The following is a 21183-nucleotide window of genomic DNA, read 5'->3' as shown; positions in this document are numbered from 1 at the left end:
TGAGGAAGCCTGCAATGAAAGAGCATTTATTTTCCTTGACAACACAGGTAAAGTGCAGCCCCATTCCATTTCTCAGTTTAAGTACTGCACGTTCATGTGGAGCAGCTCCCTGATTTTTCAACTGAAATTAGGTACTGTTTCTTTGATTTGGAGGGATAAAAGAGAGATTAGTGGAAGACGGAAAGAAGTTAACAATGTTATTAGCCAATTCATCTTCCACCAGCTTCACATATTAATCATTCATATAAGGCAAATGTGAAGTTTAGAATTTAATTCCAGCCAAATCAATACAAACATGAGAAGTCCAACTAAACTCAAGCAAGAAGCTAGGAAATTTCCTAGCTTCATCTGGACAATTCTGTAGTCAGTTCTTCCACTTATACTGAAGACTGCGAGATTATTAGAATATATCAGATTGCTTGGGAGCAGATAAGGAAGGACAACTCAATGAGCTGGCACACCTCCGAATGCCTGTAAGTTTGTTTATTTTCACTAGGTTCTCAACTTGGACAGGATGCTAGAGAAAGGATATAGCTACTTGCCTGTTCAAAAGACAGACCAAAAGAGGTAAATGTTTTAAAGGGATTTAAATAAACAGTTATGCACACAACCACCTTGTGTTGTTAAATTAACCTTACAACGTTAGCTTAACTTTTTCCTCACGTATCCCGCCACCTTGATTTGTAACTTTCACTTATTACTACTAAATGATCAGCATTTCAAAGTAAGGAAAGGATTTGTTTTTTCCCTATGAAATGCCTAGCATATTAAACCATCAAAACAAATTCTTCTTTCTCTGCTCCTGCTCAGAAGCCTAATAACGGAGTTACTTAGCAACAGAAAAAGCAACTGAACTGCATTCACTTGTCCACATTTCACTGTAAAATAACACTCAAAGGCATTATTTAGCTGCTAGTCACCTTGGTATTAATGTATTTTTGATGAATAAAAACCACTAGTCTGAGACAAGCCTACATGTAAACCCAGCCAGCATGTACCATCTATAATATGTTACAGTTTGAAGTTAGTAGAAATTACCTGTAAGATCTGTATAATTTTGAGCACCTCTGGAACAATGGGAGAAAGATGAAAATAAATATAAACCCTACTGAGTTCATCTACAACATATATACAAGGAAGGTACCAAAGCTATGGGGGGGGGGGGGGGGGGGGGAACGACCCATCCTTCTTTGTAGAGCGGACTGACTTCAGCTACAAAAACCAAGTATGCATATTAAGTGCACTTTTCTTGCCCCAGAATATTTTGATTTCAGAGAACGATTACTTAAGTTTGAACCCAAAACACACGTTTCCCTAAATCCCCTTCTCCATCAATACAATAGGAAATAAGAAGTGACAGAGCAAGTATCAACAGTGGCTTTATTTTAAAAGGCTATCTTAAAAAACAAAAATAATCCACAGAACTTGACACAGTAAACAACTGATTAGCATTTGTCACCAGTGATTACTCCCCTTTAAGCTAACTCCATGGCATTAACCAATTCTAATTTTCTATTTTAGAAGGTGAAACTCTTATTTTACAACTGCCTGAAAACTTATCGTAAATTGACTTGGTTCATGTAAGATTATGCTTCCACAACAGTAAGTTTTAAGAGTCCCTCACCCCAGGAAGGGGAAAGGCTGGCAATTTTGTTGTCTACCAGGATCATCAGCAAGTACTGCTTTGTTCCATATATTCTACATCACAGATTTCTTAGCAGCTTTATAATTTATTTCATGTTTACATTTCTAGATTAAGATTCAAGAAACTTGAATTTGGACTTTATGAAGTCAAAGTAAGTTTGCCATAAATTTATTTTTCCTGATCATTAAGGTAGGACAGAAGCATTAAATGAAAATAAAGATTGAAAGCTCATTCACAAAAAATTGTGCAGAGAGTTAATTTATGAAAATTACTTGACAAACTTTCACAAATAATAAAATAAAGTTTTCTTTCTTTCTTTATTTCTTTATTTTCTTTTTCCACTTAAAAATTCAGTATTACATTCCAATAATGGAAGTGACTAAATAAAGAATGCAACTGAAGAACATACTTCCTGGGTTGTCTTAAAATCAAGGAGGTATTTACTATGTCTCATTTCAACTGCTAACTTAAATTGCTTTTCAGATAGTAAAGCCATAGAGTTTTTGAATGTTAATAATTGGGATGTCAACTAGTTTGGTTAGATTTAAGTTTGTAAATTCTCTGTATAACCTGAAGGGAACAACTGCAAGATGGTCAGATTACTAAGGAAGGTCAGATTACTACCCTGCCCACATATTTTACAGCAATCATGCACTTTTGTAGTCATTTCTATATATACTCAAGTACATATTTATTTATACACACACACACAGAGAGTCTTTGTGCACAATTGCACAGCCTTTCATGTACACTTATGCAGACCTTGAACATGCACAACAATTTTTTCTCTTCTTAAAAGATAATTAACACTATAGATTTCCCTATCTTTCTTCAGTTAACTTCTGCAGTATTTAGTTTTTCTTGCAGGCTTTTACGAATGTTAAGGTCTCTTATTTAAGAAATTTTCAGGTATGAAGATAGATATTAAAAGGATTTTTTTTTTACAGTATTCAAGATTCCATTTTGCTACTTTAAAAAAAAAAGAAAAAACCTACAATCTTTCTCTCTTTGAACTATTCTGAGACCTCCATTTTGGCCATTATCTCCAATTTCTCAAATTCTTGCAGTTCTGACTAAAGTTAAAAAAAAAAAAAAAAAGAAGGGGGGGTAAAATGGTAAATGAAACCCTCTTCTGCATTAATATCTGTTTCTCTACTTGAGGCTAAATATCAAATGGCTCAGAGTACACAGTATGCCATTTTCTAACAAATGCAATTTATTTGTTCTAGTTCAACAGTTTTCAGAGTAGAGTTCATCACCCTGACATGAGCTGAAAGATAAGAATTAAACTGCAAGCAAACTTTTCTATTTACAAGCATGGAAAATGAAAAGGAAGTTTAATGCGTTGCTCTAGCATACTGTTTAGTAGATACCAGCTTTAAATATTAGAACCTGTCACTTCAGAGACCACATATAATAATCAGGACACAGAAGACTCCTATTACTATTCAAAAACATCTTTCTGCTACCAGCATAAGCACACTGCTGTACTATATCCTGATGAGAAAGCAACATATTTTAAGAAGAGATGATAAGAATTTTTTTATTTGCAGTGAAGAACTTCACCTCCAAAAATGTTTAACTTAAAAACACTTTCTACTGTAGAAAAACATACTGGTATAAATAAAAAAAATACATTTTGCATGGACTTTGCTTCTCCCATATAGGCCAGACATCTCCCAAACAATTACTTCTAGAATGTTGTGTCAAAAAGCAAAAGTTAATAACGATCTGGAGCACCATTAGTCTGACATATATGCTGAGTCAACTTGAGCTATCTCTGTAGAACTTAAATTCTTATACCTAGAGAATATTAAGCAATTTGCCATCAAAGGAGTCATTCTGAATAAAGTTTTAAATAGACAAAGAACAAGAGAAAGTTTTGACAATGAAAATGCTATTAAGAAAAAAAACCACACACACCCTTGATGTGTACTTACTAATTTGTTTTCTTGCATGTATATTCTTTGTAACTTCAGACAGCCTTTAGCAATAATGATCATTCCTTCATCTGAGATCTTGTAACATTGCCCAAAATGAATGTCTTTCAATTCTCTGCACTTTGAACCCAGCTGCAATCAATGAAATCAAAGCAAGTATTATTAAAAATACACACACACAAAAACAAAACAAACACATACATAACCAAACTCAACAGCATTTGACGGAACAATAAGTTTGAGCAGTTAAGATTTGAGGGGTTTCTTCCCCTTTAAAAAGCATCTTTGTTTCCAGGTTTTAACAGTACTGTATATACACAAGAAAAACTATGATTATGCACATGGTAAAATGAAATTGCTAACTACAGTCACGAAAAAAAGCTAAGAGTAGCACATAAGAACTCATCTGTTTATAGGGCATACCTAAGTAGCTAACAATACCTGCATGCTAGACAGTGACAGCATATGTGATTTAACATAATTACTTCACAGTTTTGTGCTAAATATTCTTTTAAGATTAACAGAGATACAGTTCATGAAACCTTCTCGTATGTCTAACGAACAACGGTTTCAATCACTTTCTGCTTTCATGATGGAAATGAGAGTTACTTTAACGTAAGTTCCAAATAGCAACTAAGCACACGAAAACTTGACAAACAGCTATAGGTAAATTGCAGCAGGCCAAACCGGAGATCTCATTATAAAAGATATCATTTAATCCCTGAATTAAAAAAGACAAAAGAAGTATATACAGTCTCTACATGACAGCATTTACTGCACCAAGAAAATATATGGCCATAAACCTAGTTTTCCAAGTAAAAGAGAGCACTTGATTGTAATTGTATTCTGCAAAAGGATAAATATTCTTCCACATCCCTTTTTGTACTTGGTAAAAAAAGTTGGAAAATATTAAATTTACAAAATAAATTTGTTGAACGGGTGGTTACCTGCTTTAGGCCTTCATCAGTGAGTCTGTCTTGATTCCCTACATGTACTTTCTGAAGAAGAGGACACTGAGAGGCAACTGCAATAATAGAGGTGTCAGAAAGCTGTTTACACCTGTAGGCAGTATACCTTAAGAGTCCAGGACATTTAAATGCTAATAGGCATACTCCTGTATCAGACACATTGCGACAATCAGAAATATTGATTTCAGTAATATTCTGGCTTCTTGATGCTATCTTTTCCAGTAGTTCATCAGTAACCTGCAAACAAAATTCAAATACTGAAATTTAATTTTTTTTCATAAACATCTTTGCTTCATTCACATAAAAACTACTATTTGCATGACATGTTTGCATAAACTATGAGAATAATGAAAGTTTCATTTTCTGAGATAAGAATAGACTGCTGTAGTAAGCTTTACACTTAACTCCAAGGAGTCTGCTCCAGTCCTTGGAGAGAATAAGAGTTAATGGTCCTCTTCATATTCTACACAAAGAATTCTCCATCCTTTAGAAAAGAGTAGCTTGCCCTTCTATAGCAGTGCTCTATTTATCCAATTAAGGCAACATTTACAGAGAAGTAAAAGGTTTATATTTCTCTGAAATGCAATGCATTTTTACTTAGGTGTTGGCAATCATCCAAAACCAGGTGCCAACCAATATACAGACAGACAAATACTACAGTGATGCAGGTAGCAGTGAGCTTCTTAAAAACTGAAAAAAAAAAAAGAGATTAAGATGCCACTGAACAGAAAAAAAAAAAAAAGAAACACCATAATAAAAAAGGGGGGGCATAATTAAAAAACAGAAGTTTCTTCCTGTTACTTGTTGAGTTAAAAATAGAATATGTGAATACTTTAAGTGTTATCTTTGATTCAATAGTCTTTTGTAGGCTATATGCACTATTTTTCCCAGAATTCCTTTGAAGAATAAAATAAATCTCTCATCCCCTTTTTTTTTAATCTATACATACTGTAATTAATATACTAGTAATTTTAAAATATGCCAATCCTGCAAAGCAGGTAGAAAACATAAGATATTCTTCATGAAGCTGAAGAGTTAAAATAGAACAAAAAATAACCCCAAATCACAACAAAAATAACCACAACAACAACAACAACCACCCAGCGTTGTTAAGACACAATGCATATCCTTTAAAGTGAGGAAGTTTTATTTGCTTTCAGAGTTTAGTTTCAGAGTTTAGTTTAGTTCATAAAACCTGATGTTCTTCATGCCAAAATCTTTCCAACAAAACCACACAAGAATACTTAGGATAGGTGAGATCTTGCTTTAACCCTGAAGAGGACAAGACAGAACCACATAAATCCCTTCTGTTGTTCATTTCTTGACTGTGAAAGAAACGAACGTTTTCTGTTGCACTCAATTTGTTTTCCATTAATAGCAAGTCTGATCTCTTTTCTTGTCATTTCATCAGCCCAGCTGTTAGCCATAAAAATAAAAACTGAAAAACAAACCACATACAAGATGGACAGTACTTGTGCTTAATATTGATTTAGGAACCTCTACAGTTTGCAGGATAGTTTTTAAAGGAAATGCCGCGATTCAAAATTCAGTGAGATCCTAACATACCTAGTAGGTAAAACCATCAAAAAGCTCCAAAGCTCTCCAAGGGTCCTTCTCCTCTACTCACTATCTTCATGAAACTCAAGAAGCTAGTATTTTATGGACTTCTACAAGTAACAAATTAATAAGAAACTTAAGAGGGGTGGACAAATAGTTTAGACAACTTTAGAAAAGTTTTCCACAGGGAAAAGTTTCCCTGAGCAATCTAAGGCTATGGTCTACAAGAATCTCACTAAACACAATCCATGAATCCCAGAAAAATTTAGTTCTAGGACCAGCTACAGAACTTAAAAGATAGATTCTATCTTTAACCGATGACTCCTACTGGCAAGAAGGAAAATAAAAGCCTGTCAAAGCAAACTGAGCAAGAACCAATTGGGTGACCATTCTTCAAAACACAGCAGCCTTAAAAAAGTTCAGTGTAAGAGATTTGATAGTTCTGATGAATGGAATCACCACTGTTTAACGAGGATCTGACACAGGTAACCTACAATCCATTCCATATAGCACTTGTTCTGTCCCTGTTTAACGATGGACATCAGTCCAAGTGATAGTCCAACTATCACAGTTAACAATGGACGTGATCTACATTCAAAAGAGTTAAACTAAGATTTCAGACGCTTTTGGTCTCTAGTATGAAAAACCTTGAAAGCACTGAGGTCCTTGTAAGCGCCTTTTGTTTGTTTTTGGTCAAAAGTACAAGTTCTGAGAACAAATTCTGAGTCATCCAAACAATTTTTCACAATGATACCTTCATACCTGTTGACGACTACTGAGATCCAGCTGCTTCCAAAACTGAAAATCTAAACACAGGTCACGCCAATATTTACAGACTAAAGATGCTGAAAGGCAACGCTCATTCAGGGATAAATTGGAAAATATCTGTAAAGAAAGGGAAGAGATATATATATATATATTTGTTAGGTGAAGTAGTCTTATTTGGAAGAGAATTATTTATTAACCAGTCTTGTATAAAGCAGAAAGATATTAACATGCACTGTAACATACATTTCTAGAATTCACCCTCATCTTGATTAGCCAAGAACAATAACAAAAACCCACACCCTGCAACAGCTGACAAGTTAGCAACAGCCACATTAGCAACAACAACAAAAAAGGAGCAGAATGAATCCTATGCAAGTAAAATTCTGTCAGAAATGAATAGATATGCTTCTGAGATAGCATACTTAAACTATTACAAATACAATTATTAGAACAACAGAAGTCTGCACATGTCATTTACAAGCAGTAAAAAAGTGTCTTTATTCCTATTCTGATCTACATTGAAAATAAATATCTTTCTATTCAGTTAAAAAATAAAATCATAAGGGCATTAAAACATCAGTGAGGGGAAGGAGGCAGCGCAAAGATCAGAAGAGCAAATAAGTGTAATACAAAAAACCAAAGTATAGAATTAGCATTTTATACCCTAAAGTTTTGAGTGCTGTAGGGCTACAGCAACCTGCGAAGAAGGAATAAACTGTAACTTTATGGTAGGCTCACATAAATTGCTGTTATAAGCATTATATTCAGTCTTTCCACAAAAATACTATTATAAATTGATACAAAAAGAAAGTCTATCAAGAGTGAAATATGAAGGTGCCCAGTAACCACAAATGAACTTGAATCTACAGGTTATTCTAAAATGAAAAAAGGCAATTACAATATTAGGATGTCTAAACAGAAGCACAGCTGCAAAATATGAAACAGCTCTCCCACTCAGCTGATGCCTTGCAAGTACTACGTAGAAGTACTACAGCCACTTGTGCTTCAGGAGGGGGAAAAAAAAAAAATCAAAAAAATAATCAAAAAATACACACACACAAACACCAAAACAAAACCACCCACGCAGAGGAATATTGGAAAGTGTTTGTAAGAAAGCACTAAGGTCTAGAAAACATTCCAAGAAAAGACGGAGACTATTTAGCCTAAGAAAAGGGATGGCAAAGGGGGGGAAGGGAGAGGAAAAAACAGGAAGCAATACTTTCATCATCTTCGTGGTGGATCAGACAGTTAGCTTCAAAAATTGTTAGATTTCTAAACTAAGAATAATGAAGCATTAAACTATAATATTTGATAATTTACAGAATTTCCATCACCGGTGGTCTATAAAACGCACCAGACAACTATCAGGAATAAGACAACCTTTATTGCCTCCTTGTTCTAGGGGATGGTTTAAATCAGCAGTTTTAGATCTATATATCCCTATAAAAACCCCTTGGAGGAAGGGAGTTGGTTGACTGCTCCTAAGAGAGCTGCAAGAGATCATGAGCCAGGGGCAGGAGGAGACGAGCAACACACCTCCTTTAAATGCAAGTGATATTCACCATTTCCACCTTTTTCCATCTCCAAAAAAAGGTCACAGTCTCCTACGTAAGAGAATCCTTAGAGTGCTGAAGGATTCTGTCTGAAGCTGCCCCTTTCTCCTGCCAGCCTTTGATTGATTATTACCAGAGTCAACTAACGTTTCTTATTAGGAAATAGGTTGAACATGGGCAGGCTGAAATGCTGGCGGAAACAGTCAACACCCATTTCCTCCCTGCAGTTCTTAGTCTGCATTGGTGACTCCACTTCCAAGGGCAGAGTGAGGAGATGGCTGTGAATGGTACCCAAAAAAATGCTACTGCCTCAAAGGAAAGAGCAACATATAAGTGGTGACTTGCAAGAGATCTGACATTCCTACCACACCTGTATAGTTTTAGCCATTAGACACTAAATGTTGTTTAAAAAGTCAATACTGGAGAAAAGTTTTCAGCATCTTTTTGATTATTCTCAGCAATACTAAGCTATTAAAACAGCAGGGAACTTGAGAGTTCTTGGTATCAGTATGAAACAAAATATTTATGTTTTGTTACAAAAAATCTCAGAAGAGAACAAGGTAAATCTGATGCATGTTATGTTTAGGTGGACATCAGACTTGCCTGAGACAATAACTACTAGAGATGCTGAGGATGGCATTATGAAATGCTTGAAACTATCTAATCTTTGTTACAAATGGGAAATAAATATTCTCATTTGTGGAAATAACATATTCATGCCAAGAAACGAGAGTGTGCAGTTCTTAAAATAAGAACACAGCAAGTATAGAACAGAAAAGCTGTTGCTAATCCAACTGCCACTGTGAATACAAAAGCTCATAAATCATATTTTTGCTTAAATCATGGTGTTACCAAAGCTAAAAATTCTCTGCGCAATTCTGTTGAAATGAATGGTTGAAAGCATTTAAGGCCACATTTTAGTCCACTCTGTACATAACTCTAGTTGCAAAGAGCAGTAAGGATTCTAGAGGTGTTACCAAATACCATAGAAGTATTTTGAATACTGCTGTGAAAAACACAGCTTCTCTTCAGAGCTTGCAATTATTAAAACAAACACACACAAAACAAAAACTAAAAAACTTCAACAATAGCAAACAGAATTTATTAGCAAAACCTATATGTATTCCACGTAGTGGCACAGCATTCCAGCAACAAACCTTGCGCATGCTCAGGATCTTACTTCAAAGGGACTACATCAGTTGATAGTGAAAAATACTACATTACTGCATGAAGTGCTACGACTCACATTGATGACCACCACCACTTCTATCAGTATGTACCTAGAGAATGAAACCTGCATATGTGGCAGCCTACTTACTCTAAGTACAAGCTGCTTTCTAAAACCCAAGTCTGTACAAATATGGTAGAAAACCAAAAGCATTCGTTATTCAAGTCACTGAACTCCTACCTATGAAAGGTAACTTTTTGGGGGTAGAAAGTCCTCCAGTTAATTCCCGAAACTAGTACCCAAGTATTCCAAAAAAATCACATTTTTTCCCCCCCTCATTCACACTCCCAATCCGTCTCTCCCCCAAGATTTGACATATCCTTCAGCTGTCTGGAAAGAAAGAAAATACAAGTTAAGCAAAGTATTTTCTAAATGCATTTCGTTCTTTTATACTAGCAAAACAAAAGGGTCAAAGAAGCGCGCACACACACCCCAACACGCACACGCATACCTCTCACCCACTTTCAGCACTCCAAGCACTAGTCAAGATAAGTGGGTTTTCCTTCACCCTCAGCAGAAGGAAAAGATTTTTCCAGGGCCCCAGGCCACATCCTATTTAAGTCCCAGTTTAGTCCTAAGTAAACCATTGATGTTCATCATTGATGATCTTATCATAATTCCGAGATACAGTCAGTTCACTAGGAGTCAAGTTCTTCAAAATAACCGTTCACAGCCTCATTAACGACCATAGTGGAAAGAAAAATCTAAAAACAATGTATGGAACAATAAAAGTCAACTACTAGACATATCTAATAGTCAGTCACACTGCACTCAGTTTCCTACACTCAATTCAACAGTCCAGTTTTATTTCCTTGACACATATAACCATACAAACCCCCCAAAAGGAAAGGGTTCACAAGTTGTCGCACCTTTAAGCGACAAAATACAACCACCTCCACGATATTTTCTCTGGTGTATCCGTGCACACCTGTGGCAATCCACAATTCTGGACCAGATCACAGTTCAAATGATTTTAAGCCAGCCAAGTTAAGTCCTTGCTTAGCACGCTGTACACTGTCAAAATTCAGTGCCTGACCAAGTTTTGGGAGGGTTTGTTTGTTTTCCCAATTTTTCTGAATAAATATTTTGCAAGGCAACAGATGGGGAAGGGAAGAAGAAACTGCTCGAGAATATTACTGAAGGATCCAACCAGAAATGCTAGAAATAAAAGGTTTTATGTTCAACTGTCACCTTTACCACAGAGTTCCTATATGATAGGCTCAGGCTTAACACTTCCCCACTGTTTCTCCATAGACAGCTTTTAAAGGCATGCTAGATATTTCAGGCTGTGTATTCAAAATTGACTACTTCGCATAAATGAGAGTGGGAATGTTTAGCACTTCAGTAGGAACAACAATAAAAAGAATATAAATATCCTTTCTTAAAACACTAAAGATGTAATTATGATATTTAAATTGGATCAATGGAATATGGGAAAAATGAATGACTCATGAGCACCTAAATAAAATCAAAGTGATAAGCACTCAAGAAACACACCTCAGAGTGTTTTTGTTTGTTTTTGTTTTAATCTCCATATAACCATAAAATGAATCAAGTTAAAAATGCTCTGAGGACTAACAAAACTGTGTCAGCCTGGAAAAGTGATGCGACTTCACAACACAGTTCAGCTGATCCTAAGGCAGCAGGAGCAGTTCTATCTGTTGCCCCCTCCTGGCTCCCCTTGCACTAGGTTTAGTGACTGTGCTCAGAGAAAGTCATTTCAGGCCTGAAGCAGTTTCGCAGCGTTAGGCTTGAATCGGATTAGCCAGCTGAACCCACTCGCTCTGCAACTGCATGATCACTACCCAGAGACAAAGGAAGCAGCAGGAACACGCAGCCAGAGGTTACAAAAGGCAGAGAGACACTGCCCTTAGCAGCTACTTGCTAGCAGACTGGCTTAGCTGTTACACAAAACCCAACTTTAAGCTGGTTAATGGGTTAACTTCCATTTTTAAGACATAAATAGGAGACACTGATACAGGGCTCCATGCCTTTCCTGTTAATAGAAAGAAGGGGTTATGAGACATCCTAGCTTGAAGGAGCTAATGAAGTTCAGCCACCCAGATTCCCAGGTATCTGCACTGTCCCCACCACAGCCATCTGAGCTCCTTGCGAGTCACCACAACAGTTTACAATGGAGCAGAGTAAGTCATACCACAATCTGAGAAGGACCAAGCACAAGTCAGGCACCCTGAACAAAAGGCAAATGAATAGGAAATGAAAATAGAAGTTACAATTAATTTACATTGCATTTGAACATCTTAAGACTTGTAATCTACTACCTTTTCCCATGAAATAATCGACAGCACAAGGGGAGTGAGGGGGTAGTATTAAGCCACCTGGCTCCAAGAAGAGTAGAAATTTAGACCCGTGGAAAGCAACATACCTATTTTTTTAAAATAATTCTGCAAGAAATCACAAAATATGTCAGGACATCTTTTAGAACTTTACCACTGACAGTAATGATCATAACACTATCTTCATTTTTTTGTTACCAGTATGCTGGTGCCTCTACTTCATAACTGTGCTCCTCTGTACTCCCATAAGCTCAGCAGTTCACACCACATCAGAAGAACACAGAAAAGTTATTGCAATAGAGAAATGAAGCTGCTTTAACAGGGTAACAGTGAACTTCAAGAAAACAAATCACTTTTGGCTGATAGAGCAAGAGTTAATCAGAACACTTAAGACTGACGGAAAAGAACATTTAGCTCTCTGCCACAAAGTTGGGAAAAAATCTTTTTCATTCTTCCTTGTGCTGTAACTAAAAATACAGTCTGAAACAAGTTCCAGACCAGAGAATCCGATGGCAACACCAGCATAAGAAAGAAAGAAGGATGGTATTAGAACACCAACAGCGTGAACTTGTGGATGAAGTCTAATCCGAGTGATGTATCTGGACGCCTCGGTTTCTTGAATAAGCCAGAAAAAAAAAATTAGAGCACAACTGAAATAAGTATTCTGGTCTTTTCAGGTATAAGCTTGGTACAAAAAAATGCCAGTGTTCAGGAGGCAACTGGCAGGCTGCAGCTAAGAGCTTTGGTTTTAATCATATCCTCTCAATATCACTCTGATGATTACTACACTGAATTTAAGATTAACATTATCAAAAATAAACATGTAAAAGCAGTTATTACAGCAATGAAAGAGTGAGAAAAAGTGAAAAGAAAAAATTCATGGTGCAGGGGAGGAGGAAATCAAGGAGAGGAGCCAGTGGTGCCCCAAATAACAATAATATATTTACAAAAACTGAAATACATGAAATATACTTACCTTTTCATTCACTGTACATAACCTCTAAGTTGAAAATGACAGTGTATCTGCTGCAGATAGAATAAGGTTTGATCACAGTTTATAGAAGTAGAAGAAGTAGAATATCCGATAAAGACGACCTCAGAAAGGTCATCTGGTCTAGAGCGTTTTTCTGCTCTGAAGCAACTAAGCACACCTAAAAGAAAGCTGATATCCCAGTTGTTTTTAAAACAAACAAAAAACCCACCATACACTCCTCACAACCTCAGAGACAGGAAGCAATCTTTGCCAAGACTGAAATGTTTTTGCACAGTGTCATTTACCACGTAACCTCATTTAAATCTCCCTCACATCAAGTTAAGTTTATTCTTTGTTATTATATCACAAAAAACAGGAAACAGTCACATCTTTTATCAGTTTTCTCATAGCAAGAGTGCACATCTGATCTCAAGTCTTCTTTTTCTAGATGAAGCAAAGCCTTCAAGCTATTATCATAGGTGATGTTTTCACATCCTCCTGCCCTCCTTCAATTCCTCTCCAATTTGCCTGTGGGATTTTTAAGGCGAGTCCAGTGCCCACAACCTGATACAGTACTGCAGCAAAGCCTTTACAAGTACCAAGCAGATCAGAACTTCCTTTCTGTGTCCTACATAACCAGTTCCTTTTCTTACAGCTCAAAAAGAAGGCTAAAGCGTTTAAATTGGTACTGCTAAGTTTACTCAGGCTGAGGACCACTCTACACCAGTTCCTTCTTTGCAACGCTGCTGTTTAATCAATAAAGTTAAAAGATACAAAAAGGGCAGTTATTTCTACTTGCCAAATACAATACTTTAAAATTAACAATGTGAAAGTTAATATGGAGAGCTCTAAACCTATTTATCATATTTTGAGTTCTAATCATATCCTCTAATTGTCTGCATCTCTTTAGCTTGGCACCTTCCCCAAGTTTCAGGATCCTCTTTAGTAAAGATGTCCTCCATCTCATCAGCCAGATCGTAGATAAAATACACAGAGTAGGGGTCATAGCATACATTCTGGATGTACTAACATCCCCGTGACAGATTCTCCTGGTCTGACAGACAAATATTAACAACTCCTCTGTATTTTCTCCTTCCAAACATTTTTAAATTAGTTTCATCTCAATCACACTTCTTAACATACAGAAATAACACAAGGAAACATGAAAAAGACTTTACTAACTAGAAGGTATGCCACACAGCCTTCTGATCCACAAAACCAGGTCCCTTTTCGAGTATTAAACGAACCAGGTTTTATCAGATTTTTTTTTTTCATCACTTGCAATTTTTGCCCATCATCCTACTGTCCTCCAGGTCAAAGGTTCTCAAGCTGCGATACCCAGGTCTACTTCCAACCAAAGTTTAGTGCTGAAGGAACATCCAAATACCTTTTTTTAGAATAAGGTGGTAAGCCAGGATCTGCTGCAGGTCAAATGGTAACAGAATAGCAATACACAGCATAAAGCTTTGTCAACCTTTGTATTACAGGCTTCCACATGGATCTTTTTAAATTGTTTGCTCCCACATCTGTCTAGGCTATAGTCAGGATGACTAATCTATAAATTCCTTAGTGCCTCCCAACTTTTAAAGAGAACAGACTGAAATTATCCATCTTTAGTTCTGTGACACTTCACTCTTATCTACAAGGCTTAAAGACAAAATTTTGCCCTCTTCATAATATTTTTGACATACGTTTTAGTGATCAAATGAAAAACAAAACAGTTCATAAACATTTAATGGAATGGCTGAAAGAAGCGAGATTAACTAGCATACACACTACAAACTTCCTGAGGTCAGTAGTGCCCAACTGATGATATGCAGTCTCACAACTGCTGTTAGAACAAAACACAGGAGTTTAGGAGTTCCTACAAAGTTTAATTTAAGAGGCAGAAAACAGGAGGTTTGTCTGCTGCTCACACACAGACAATGCTAGGGAAACCAGTCGCTCCTGTGCTAACGCCATCGCAGCAGGAGGACATAGAGGCAGAGGTAGGAATCAAGAAGAAAAACAGCATTTTTGGAGAAAGGGATTATATTTTATCTGTGCTAAAGGCAAATGCATTAAGGCCTTTAAGCACCTGTATGAAGAAAACTGGTCAGAAACCTTAAGGTTAAAAGGTCCTACAACAGAACAGGACGCCTAGAAGTAAAATGGACATGACATACCTTGACTGTTAGAAGAATTGGTTTACAAGTGAGTTACCAGATAGCTATTTCTGAAAAAGTGAAACTGACAAAGTACTAAAACAAATAGACAAAAGTAGTCACAGCTATGTCCAAAAGTAAGAAAAAAAGTCATATCTTATAAGAAATAAGGTTTATTAATCAAGTCAGTCTGGTTTCAAATCCTAACAAAACAGAGTATCACAAATAACGTGATCTTAAACTAATATTGACAAACTGATTTTTAAGTAGCAAAGTTACAATCCTGCAATTGCAGAATAGATTAGCAAGATTGGCAAAATGCTTAAACACATGAACTAACAGGAACTTCAATACTGCACCTATATCTGATGAACCCAAGGCCCATAAAATAGGACATGAGATAAGCAGATCATTGTTTGCCAACAAAAAGAGTAAAGGAACTCCATACTATGCTGGGGCTATACAACTAGCAGCATATAAAGAACAGACTTGGATGGACAGATAGAGCCCCATACACACCTGTTTCATATTCCTCCATTATCATGCCCTGTTCTGAGATCAGCCATTTGACCCAGAGTAAAACTACTATAATACCCCAACTGCCCCCCACTTCTTTTTTTTTTTTTTTTTTTTAAAAAAAGTGTTCAGTTCCAGGTAGACTTATCCTTTTAGCTGAAACTTGGATGAAGAGAGCCAGTATACTAAACTACACTGACAGATCAATTTAAAATGAAAACTCACTTTCAAAAGCTTAAGAACAAAATAGTTAAAAAATAAAAAATAAAAAAACTAAAAAACCCAAAAGGCAAGAGGATAGCAACAGAGATAGGAAACAAAGTGAAAGTGTACTTTGAAAAGATAAAAAAAACAGAGATTATGAAAGAAAAGAACATAAGAGGGCTTCAGACATTATGGCTGACATAGGCTGCGAAACCAGTAAAGCCAAAGTTGACTCATATTAGAGGCTAATACAGACAAGCTTTTAATGTTGGTAGGGGAAAGAAAAATCTGTTCAGTTTATAATCTATAGTTCTGGTTTACATAGGAGCACCAACTACAACGACCACCTACTTCACCCCTCTTTTAAACAACTGATCTAGTACTTCATCAGTGATACCAAACAAGCAGCTATATCTGAAGGATATGTTACAAAGTTAAGTAATATATATGAGTTTACTTAAAATATTTTTGAGGCAAGTTCCGGTGCAGAACACTGTCTCCCTTTACCTCAGGTTAAAGCTTACGATGCCTTTACTTACAAGAGCAAAGCGAGCAGATCAGTTTCCCTGTGCTCTTTTCGTACTCGCCTGCGGTTCAGCAACCAGAGCACAAACCACGTTTCCGCGCAGGCTGTTCTCCCAAGCCAGCACAGGGCTGGCCCGCACCCCTCCCCCGTCCCCGGGCGCACGGGCAAGCGGGGGCGCACGGGCAAGCGGGGGCGGGCGGGGAGGGCCGCCCCCGGCCCCCGCCGAAGCAGGCCTGCCTGCCGCAGCCCGGCTGGAAGCCCACGGCCAGAGCGGGCCCAGGCGGCGGCGCCCGCCTACCTGAGCTCGCCGGAAGGCGTCTCCCCGCCCGGCAACCCGCCGCTCGCGGGGCGAGACGGCCGCAGCCCGCCGGGGGCGCCTCCTCGGCCGGCGGCAATCGTCGCACGGGGCGACCCCGCGGCCACACCGCCTCCCCCCCCCCCCACCCCGTAAGGCCCCAGGCCCGGCGCCAGCCTCCGCGCCCCCCCCGCGCCCGCAGGAGCCGGCCGGCCCGCCCGACCCACCTTGAGGAGGATGGAGGGCGGCAGCTGGTTGATGTCGGGGGCCGGCGGCGGCAGCGGCTCTCGGCAGCAATCCCCGGGCTGCTCCAGCGGCTCCTCGCAGCCCGCCTCGCTGCTCCTCTCCTTCTCGCCCTCCTCCTCCTCCGGCGGCGGCGCGGCGGGCTGCCCCCCGCCGCCGCTCTCGCTGGCGGGGCCCCGGGGCGGCGCGTCCCCCCCGCCAGCCGCGCAGTCGGCGGCGGAGGGCAGGGCGCAGAGCTGAGGCTCCGCCGGGCACTGGCAAGCGGCGGCCTCGGGCTCCGCGGCGGCGGCCCCGCAGCGCGGCTGCTTGCAAGGGGGGCAGGCGGGCAGGCCGGCCCCCTTGCGCTTACACACCATCTCGGAAACGACCTCGCCGGGCGGCCTGGCCGGCCCCAGCAGGCTCCGCACCGGCGAGGGCAGCAGGCCCGAGAGGAGCAGACGCTGGCAGCGGCCCCGCGGCTCCCAGGCGGCGGGCGGCAGGCGCAGGAGACGGCGGGCGGCGCGCTGCTCCGCGGCGCCGAGGGCCGCGTAAGGCGGCGGCGGCAGGAGCAGCAGGGGGTCCCTGCCGGGCAGCGGCTGCTCCGGGGCGGGCGGGCTGGCGCTGTGCACGATGAAGCAGAGCATGCAGGGCCCGCGCAGGAAGCAGCTTCGGCTCCGCGGCGGCACCTTCCTCCCCCGGCAGCGGCGGCCCCTCTCCCGGTTTAGGCTGGCTGCCTCCTTGGAAAGCAGGTGGCCCATATAGGAGATGAGGCGGGAGGGGAGCGCCCGGCCGCGGCCGCCCCTGCGGAAGGGCCCGCGGAGGTGTCTGTCACCTGCGGGCGGCGGCGGGGGGGGGCGCTGTCATGCTGCCGGTGCGGACGGCCCGGCGCGGCGGCGGCAGCAGGTGGCGGCGACCGCGGGGCGGCGGCGGGGCTGGTTCCGGGACATGGAGCCGGGCGAAGCTTCCGCTACCGCCGCCCTGACCTCACCCGACTGACGGAGGAGGCGGCGCCCGGCGGTGCTGCCGCCAGCGGCGGGCTGCGGAGCTGGCGGCGGGGAGGATGCGCGGGGAAGGGCCCGGGGCCTCCGCGGCCGCGCACCCTGCGCGCCCCGCCGCAACCAGCGCCCGCGGCTGCGCCGGCAAACGCGACCCCGGGCGCCCCGCGCGAGGGGCGGAGCGCGGCCGCGGGCCGCTAACGGCTCCCTGCCTCGCGCGCAGGCCGCTAACGGCTCCCCGGCGCTGGCCGGCGGATGTCATCGCCCTCCCCAGCTCTTGTGTGTTTCACCACGCGTGTGTGTATGCGCAAATACAGGCTGTGTGCGCACACATGCACAACTGTACAGTGTATATGTACATATGTTTAATTGTACTACGCCGGTTATGTAAATATGTGTTAAAAATAGCAACGAATATGTTTGTATAACATGAATAGATGCATACCCTTGCTTCCACTCTTCCCTGTGTTTACTGTATATAGCGTCACACTCTGTGGAGTCTTTATTGTAATACTCTTCATTTTGATGTGTGTAAGTACTCTTACTCGCATAATACTGGTTGTTGAGCTTCCATGTTAGCTGCCCAAAAATAAAAAAATTTTTCAGCACTTCAAGTTTGGGGATAAATTTGTAATGCCAGTAGGGAAAGCCAACAGGGCACCTGCCCACGGGCATCAGAGTAAATGCACCTGTGCAAGTCTCCAGTCAGTGGCACATTAACACGTGCCTCGAGACTCCCCCCCGCCAAAGTTTTGGTCTTCAGAAACCATGGCTTCTATTTCAGCCCCTCCTTCCCACCCAGCTAATTCATTTTTCTGCATTGCCTGAAGAGAATCAAGGCCCAGATGGGGCCTCCATCCATGTTTGCTCTGCTCCGGCAGCTGCTCACGTCTGCCTTCTGTGCTGTCTCTCTTTGCTCAATAGTGTATACATCTTTGCAAACATAGGCTGCGATGCCTTTACTGAGACTCTCCCCCATGCTTTGCAAATTTCATTTACAAATGTCAACATTAAATTCTAAATTAGTGATGTAAATTGACTTACATGAGACGTTCAAGTTTATATGTGGAATTTTGCCTTTAATAAAAGGAGGAGACAAGTTGTAGTTAGGACGTGCATGGTGCAGTACTGCTATTACATAGCAAAGGGTGTAAGCAGCAGAAATGCACAGTATTGTATACTGGGGGAACCAGAACTTTTGGCGTGTTGCCCAGGAAAAAAATTATTAACATAATTTATTAGGATTAAAATACCTGAGACGCTATTATTATTATTGTTACCTGTCGTGTTAGTCTTCAACGGGACAATAAAGACACAAGTTCACTATGAGGAAAATACTATTACACCATTGGGTAAAAAGTAGAGTAATAGAACATTCTGTCTGAACTTACAACTCATTGAAGTCCATTAATATAAATTCTAGTAAATTCTGGCAAAAAGACAACATTTTTTTCCTCTGTCTGTTTTCAAACATATTTTTCAAAAAGAACAAACAAAAACAATATTAAAAGAACATGAAAGTCAAAGTCAAGCATTCCAACTGAATGGCATTCGGGATAAATCCCATGACTGAAGCCGGCTGTGCAACTTCTGAATAGTCACTGTGATATGGTTTTTACTTACACGATCACTTACTAGTATTTCCTGCAGAAATCCTGGCATGGGTCTCTGTAAGTCTTTTTTATGTCTGATACATGTTGTCCCCTTATTTTGAGAGGCATAGATAGATATAGATAGATTAGGTAGATGGATGGATAGATGTACAGGACACAGAAAAGGATGATTTTTCTTCTGTGAGTTTATATTATACAATGTTGATGAATAACCAAGGTTAAATTTTCTAACATGCCTTCATTAACAGTTAAGTTGATATATGATTATGCTGTGAACTGCCTAGCTCTATTTATGATCATCTCTTCTAGTCTTGCCTCTTTTAAATAATTTCACCTTCAGAACATTCTCCTACCTTATTTTTGCCATTTTTATCGTGATTACTAAAGCTCAGTCTTTGAATTTGATCTTTGGGACACTGATCCCGAAGACGTTTGTTGCTATAAAGTCTGTAGTATAAAAGATAGAAAACAAGTTTAGTAACAACAACAACAAATGTTAGTAACAACATTTTGGCCCTAAAAATTAAAGCAGAATGGCTCCACTGGCAGTTTTATTGTCAGATATTAGAACCAGGAAAATCTGCAGAACAACTGCTGATTCAATGTAGCACATGTAACTTGTTTGTTCCAGCATGAGATACAAGAAATGAGTTTGACTGTCCACTCAGAATGAGTTAGAAACTGAGGAAATAAAAGTTTAGAGGGAAATAAACAATCTTAATTTAAAGTTTTATTTTGTGTTATCTCAGCTGTGAACGCTCGTCAAGACTTACGATTGTGTTCATAGACAGTGTCAATAAATTTTATTTTGACATACAATCAGAATATATGAAGAGCTGAAACCATTGAGCATTACTACTGCTTAGAGTTAGGCATTTATGATTATTCTAAGATTTGTGTAACCAAAATCATTTCTAAGCAGGAGTCTACTAGTTTGTTGCATGTTGGGATTTGTATCAGTACATATTTTATATTATGTTTTCCATCAGAGCTTCCATCAGATGAGATCCTAAAAAATCTGATAAAATTATCTTTCTCTTTTTCTGTGACCTAATCTGTCCTTTCTACTTAGGTTCAGTCCATATAATTCTATATTGCATTGACTTTCAAAAAATTGCTAGGGAGAATCATCAGCATTTGCAAACTTCATAACTCATAGTTTTAGAAACTAATGTATTTTAACGAACGTGACCCATCTTACAGATCACCAGAGGTTTCACTGCAGAAGAGAGGTCACATAAAAGCTTCGTGTATATTACACTTAAGAGATAATTATCTCATGTTTTAAATTTTCATATTGATACTTCTTTTGCAACACATAAGCAATGCAAAGTCAACTTGGGGAGACAAAGAAGCTGTCCCTTGTCCAACTCCCTTTCATGTTGCTATATACCCAAATAATTTCAAGATAAATTTAACAAAACTGATGATAGTAGTTGACAGTAAAGTTGGCAACAATAAATATTGCAAACCTGCGCTTATCTGTGGAAGTTATTGCATGGTTATGGCTTATTTGTATTAGAGCTATACTAGCAAATTCTTTCTGCTACTATAGTTATGTCTCTGTTGGTTATAGAAATAAGGAAAGAAATGGAAGACTGTTTTTCCTCCCAGGCTTCCAGCTGACATAGCCATGCTGCCAAACTTAAATGTAAATGAAGCATAGAAAATAAGAAAATTTTATTATGAGCGCATAAAAGAATATTTCCATGCTGATTTTTTGGGGATTTTCTAAAAAA

At 39.8% G+C, this 21183-nt stretch overlaps 1 protein-coding gene across 1 annotated transcript in view; it reads right to left on the bottom strand.

Moving 5' to 3' along the window:
* Window positions 1-17754, bottom strand: part of LOC104140174 (F-box/LRR-repeat protein 17) — a 302865-nt gene extending 285111 nt beyond the window's left edge. The window contains exons 1-4 of the mRNA XM_068924635.1: window positions 16842-17754; window positions 6873-6995; window positions 4533-4790; window positions 3586-3717 (exon numbers count right to left, since the gene is read on the bottom strand). Coding sequence (XP_068780736.1) covers window positions 3586-3717; window positions 4533-4790; window positions 6873-6995; window positions 16842-17594 — 1266 coding nt within the window. The 5' untranslated portion in view covers window positions 17595-17754. The remainder of the gene's footprint in view (window positions 1-3585; window positions 3718-4532; window positions 4791-6872; window positions 6996-16841) is intronic.
* Between the last annotated feature and the right edge of the window lie 3429 nt (window positions 17755-21183).

This window comes from Struthio camelus, chromosome W (assembly GCF_040807025.1).
Source record: "Struthio camelus isolate bStrCam1 chromosome W, bStrCam1.hap1, whole genome shotgun sequence".
Taxonomy (NCBI): Eukaryota; Metazoa; Chordata; class Aves; order Struthioniformes; family Struthionidae; genus Struthio; species Struthio camelus.
The sequence above is the reverse complement of the archived record's forward strand: the minus strand, read 5'-3'. Positions and strand labels throughout refer to the sequence as shown.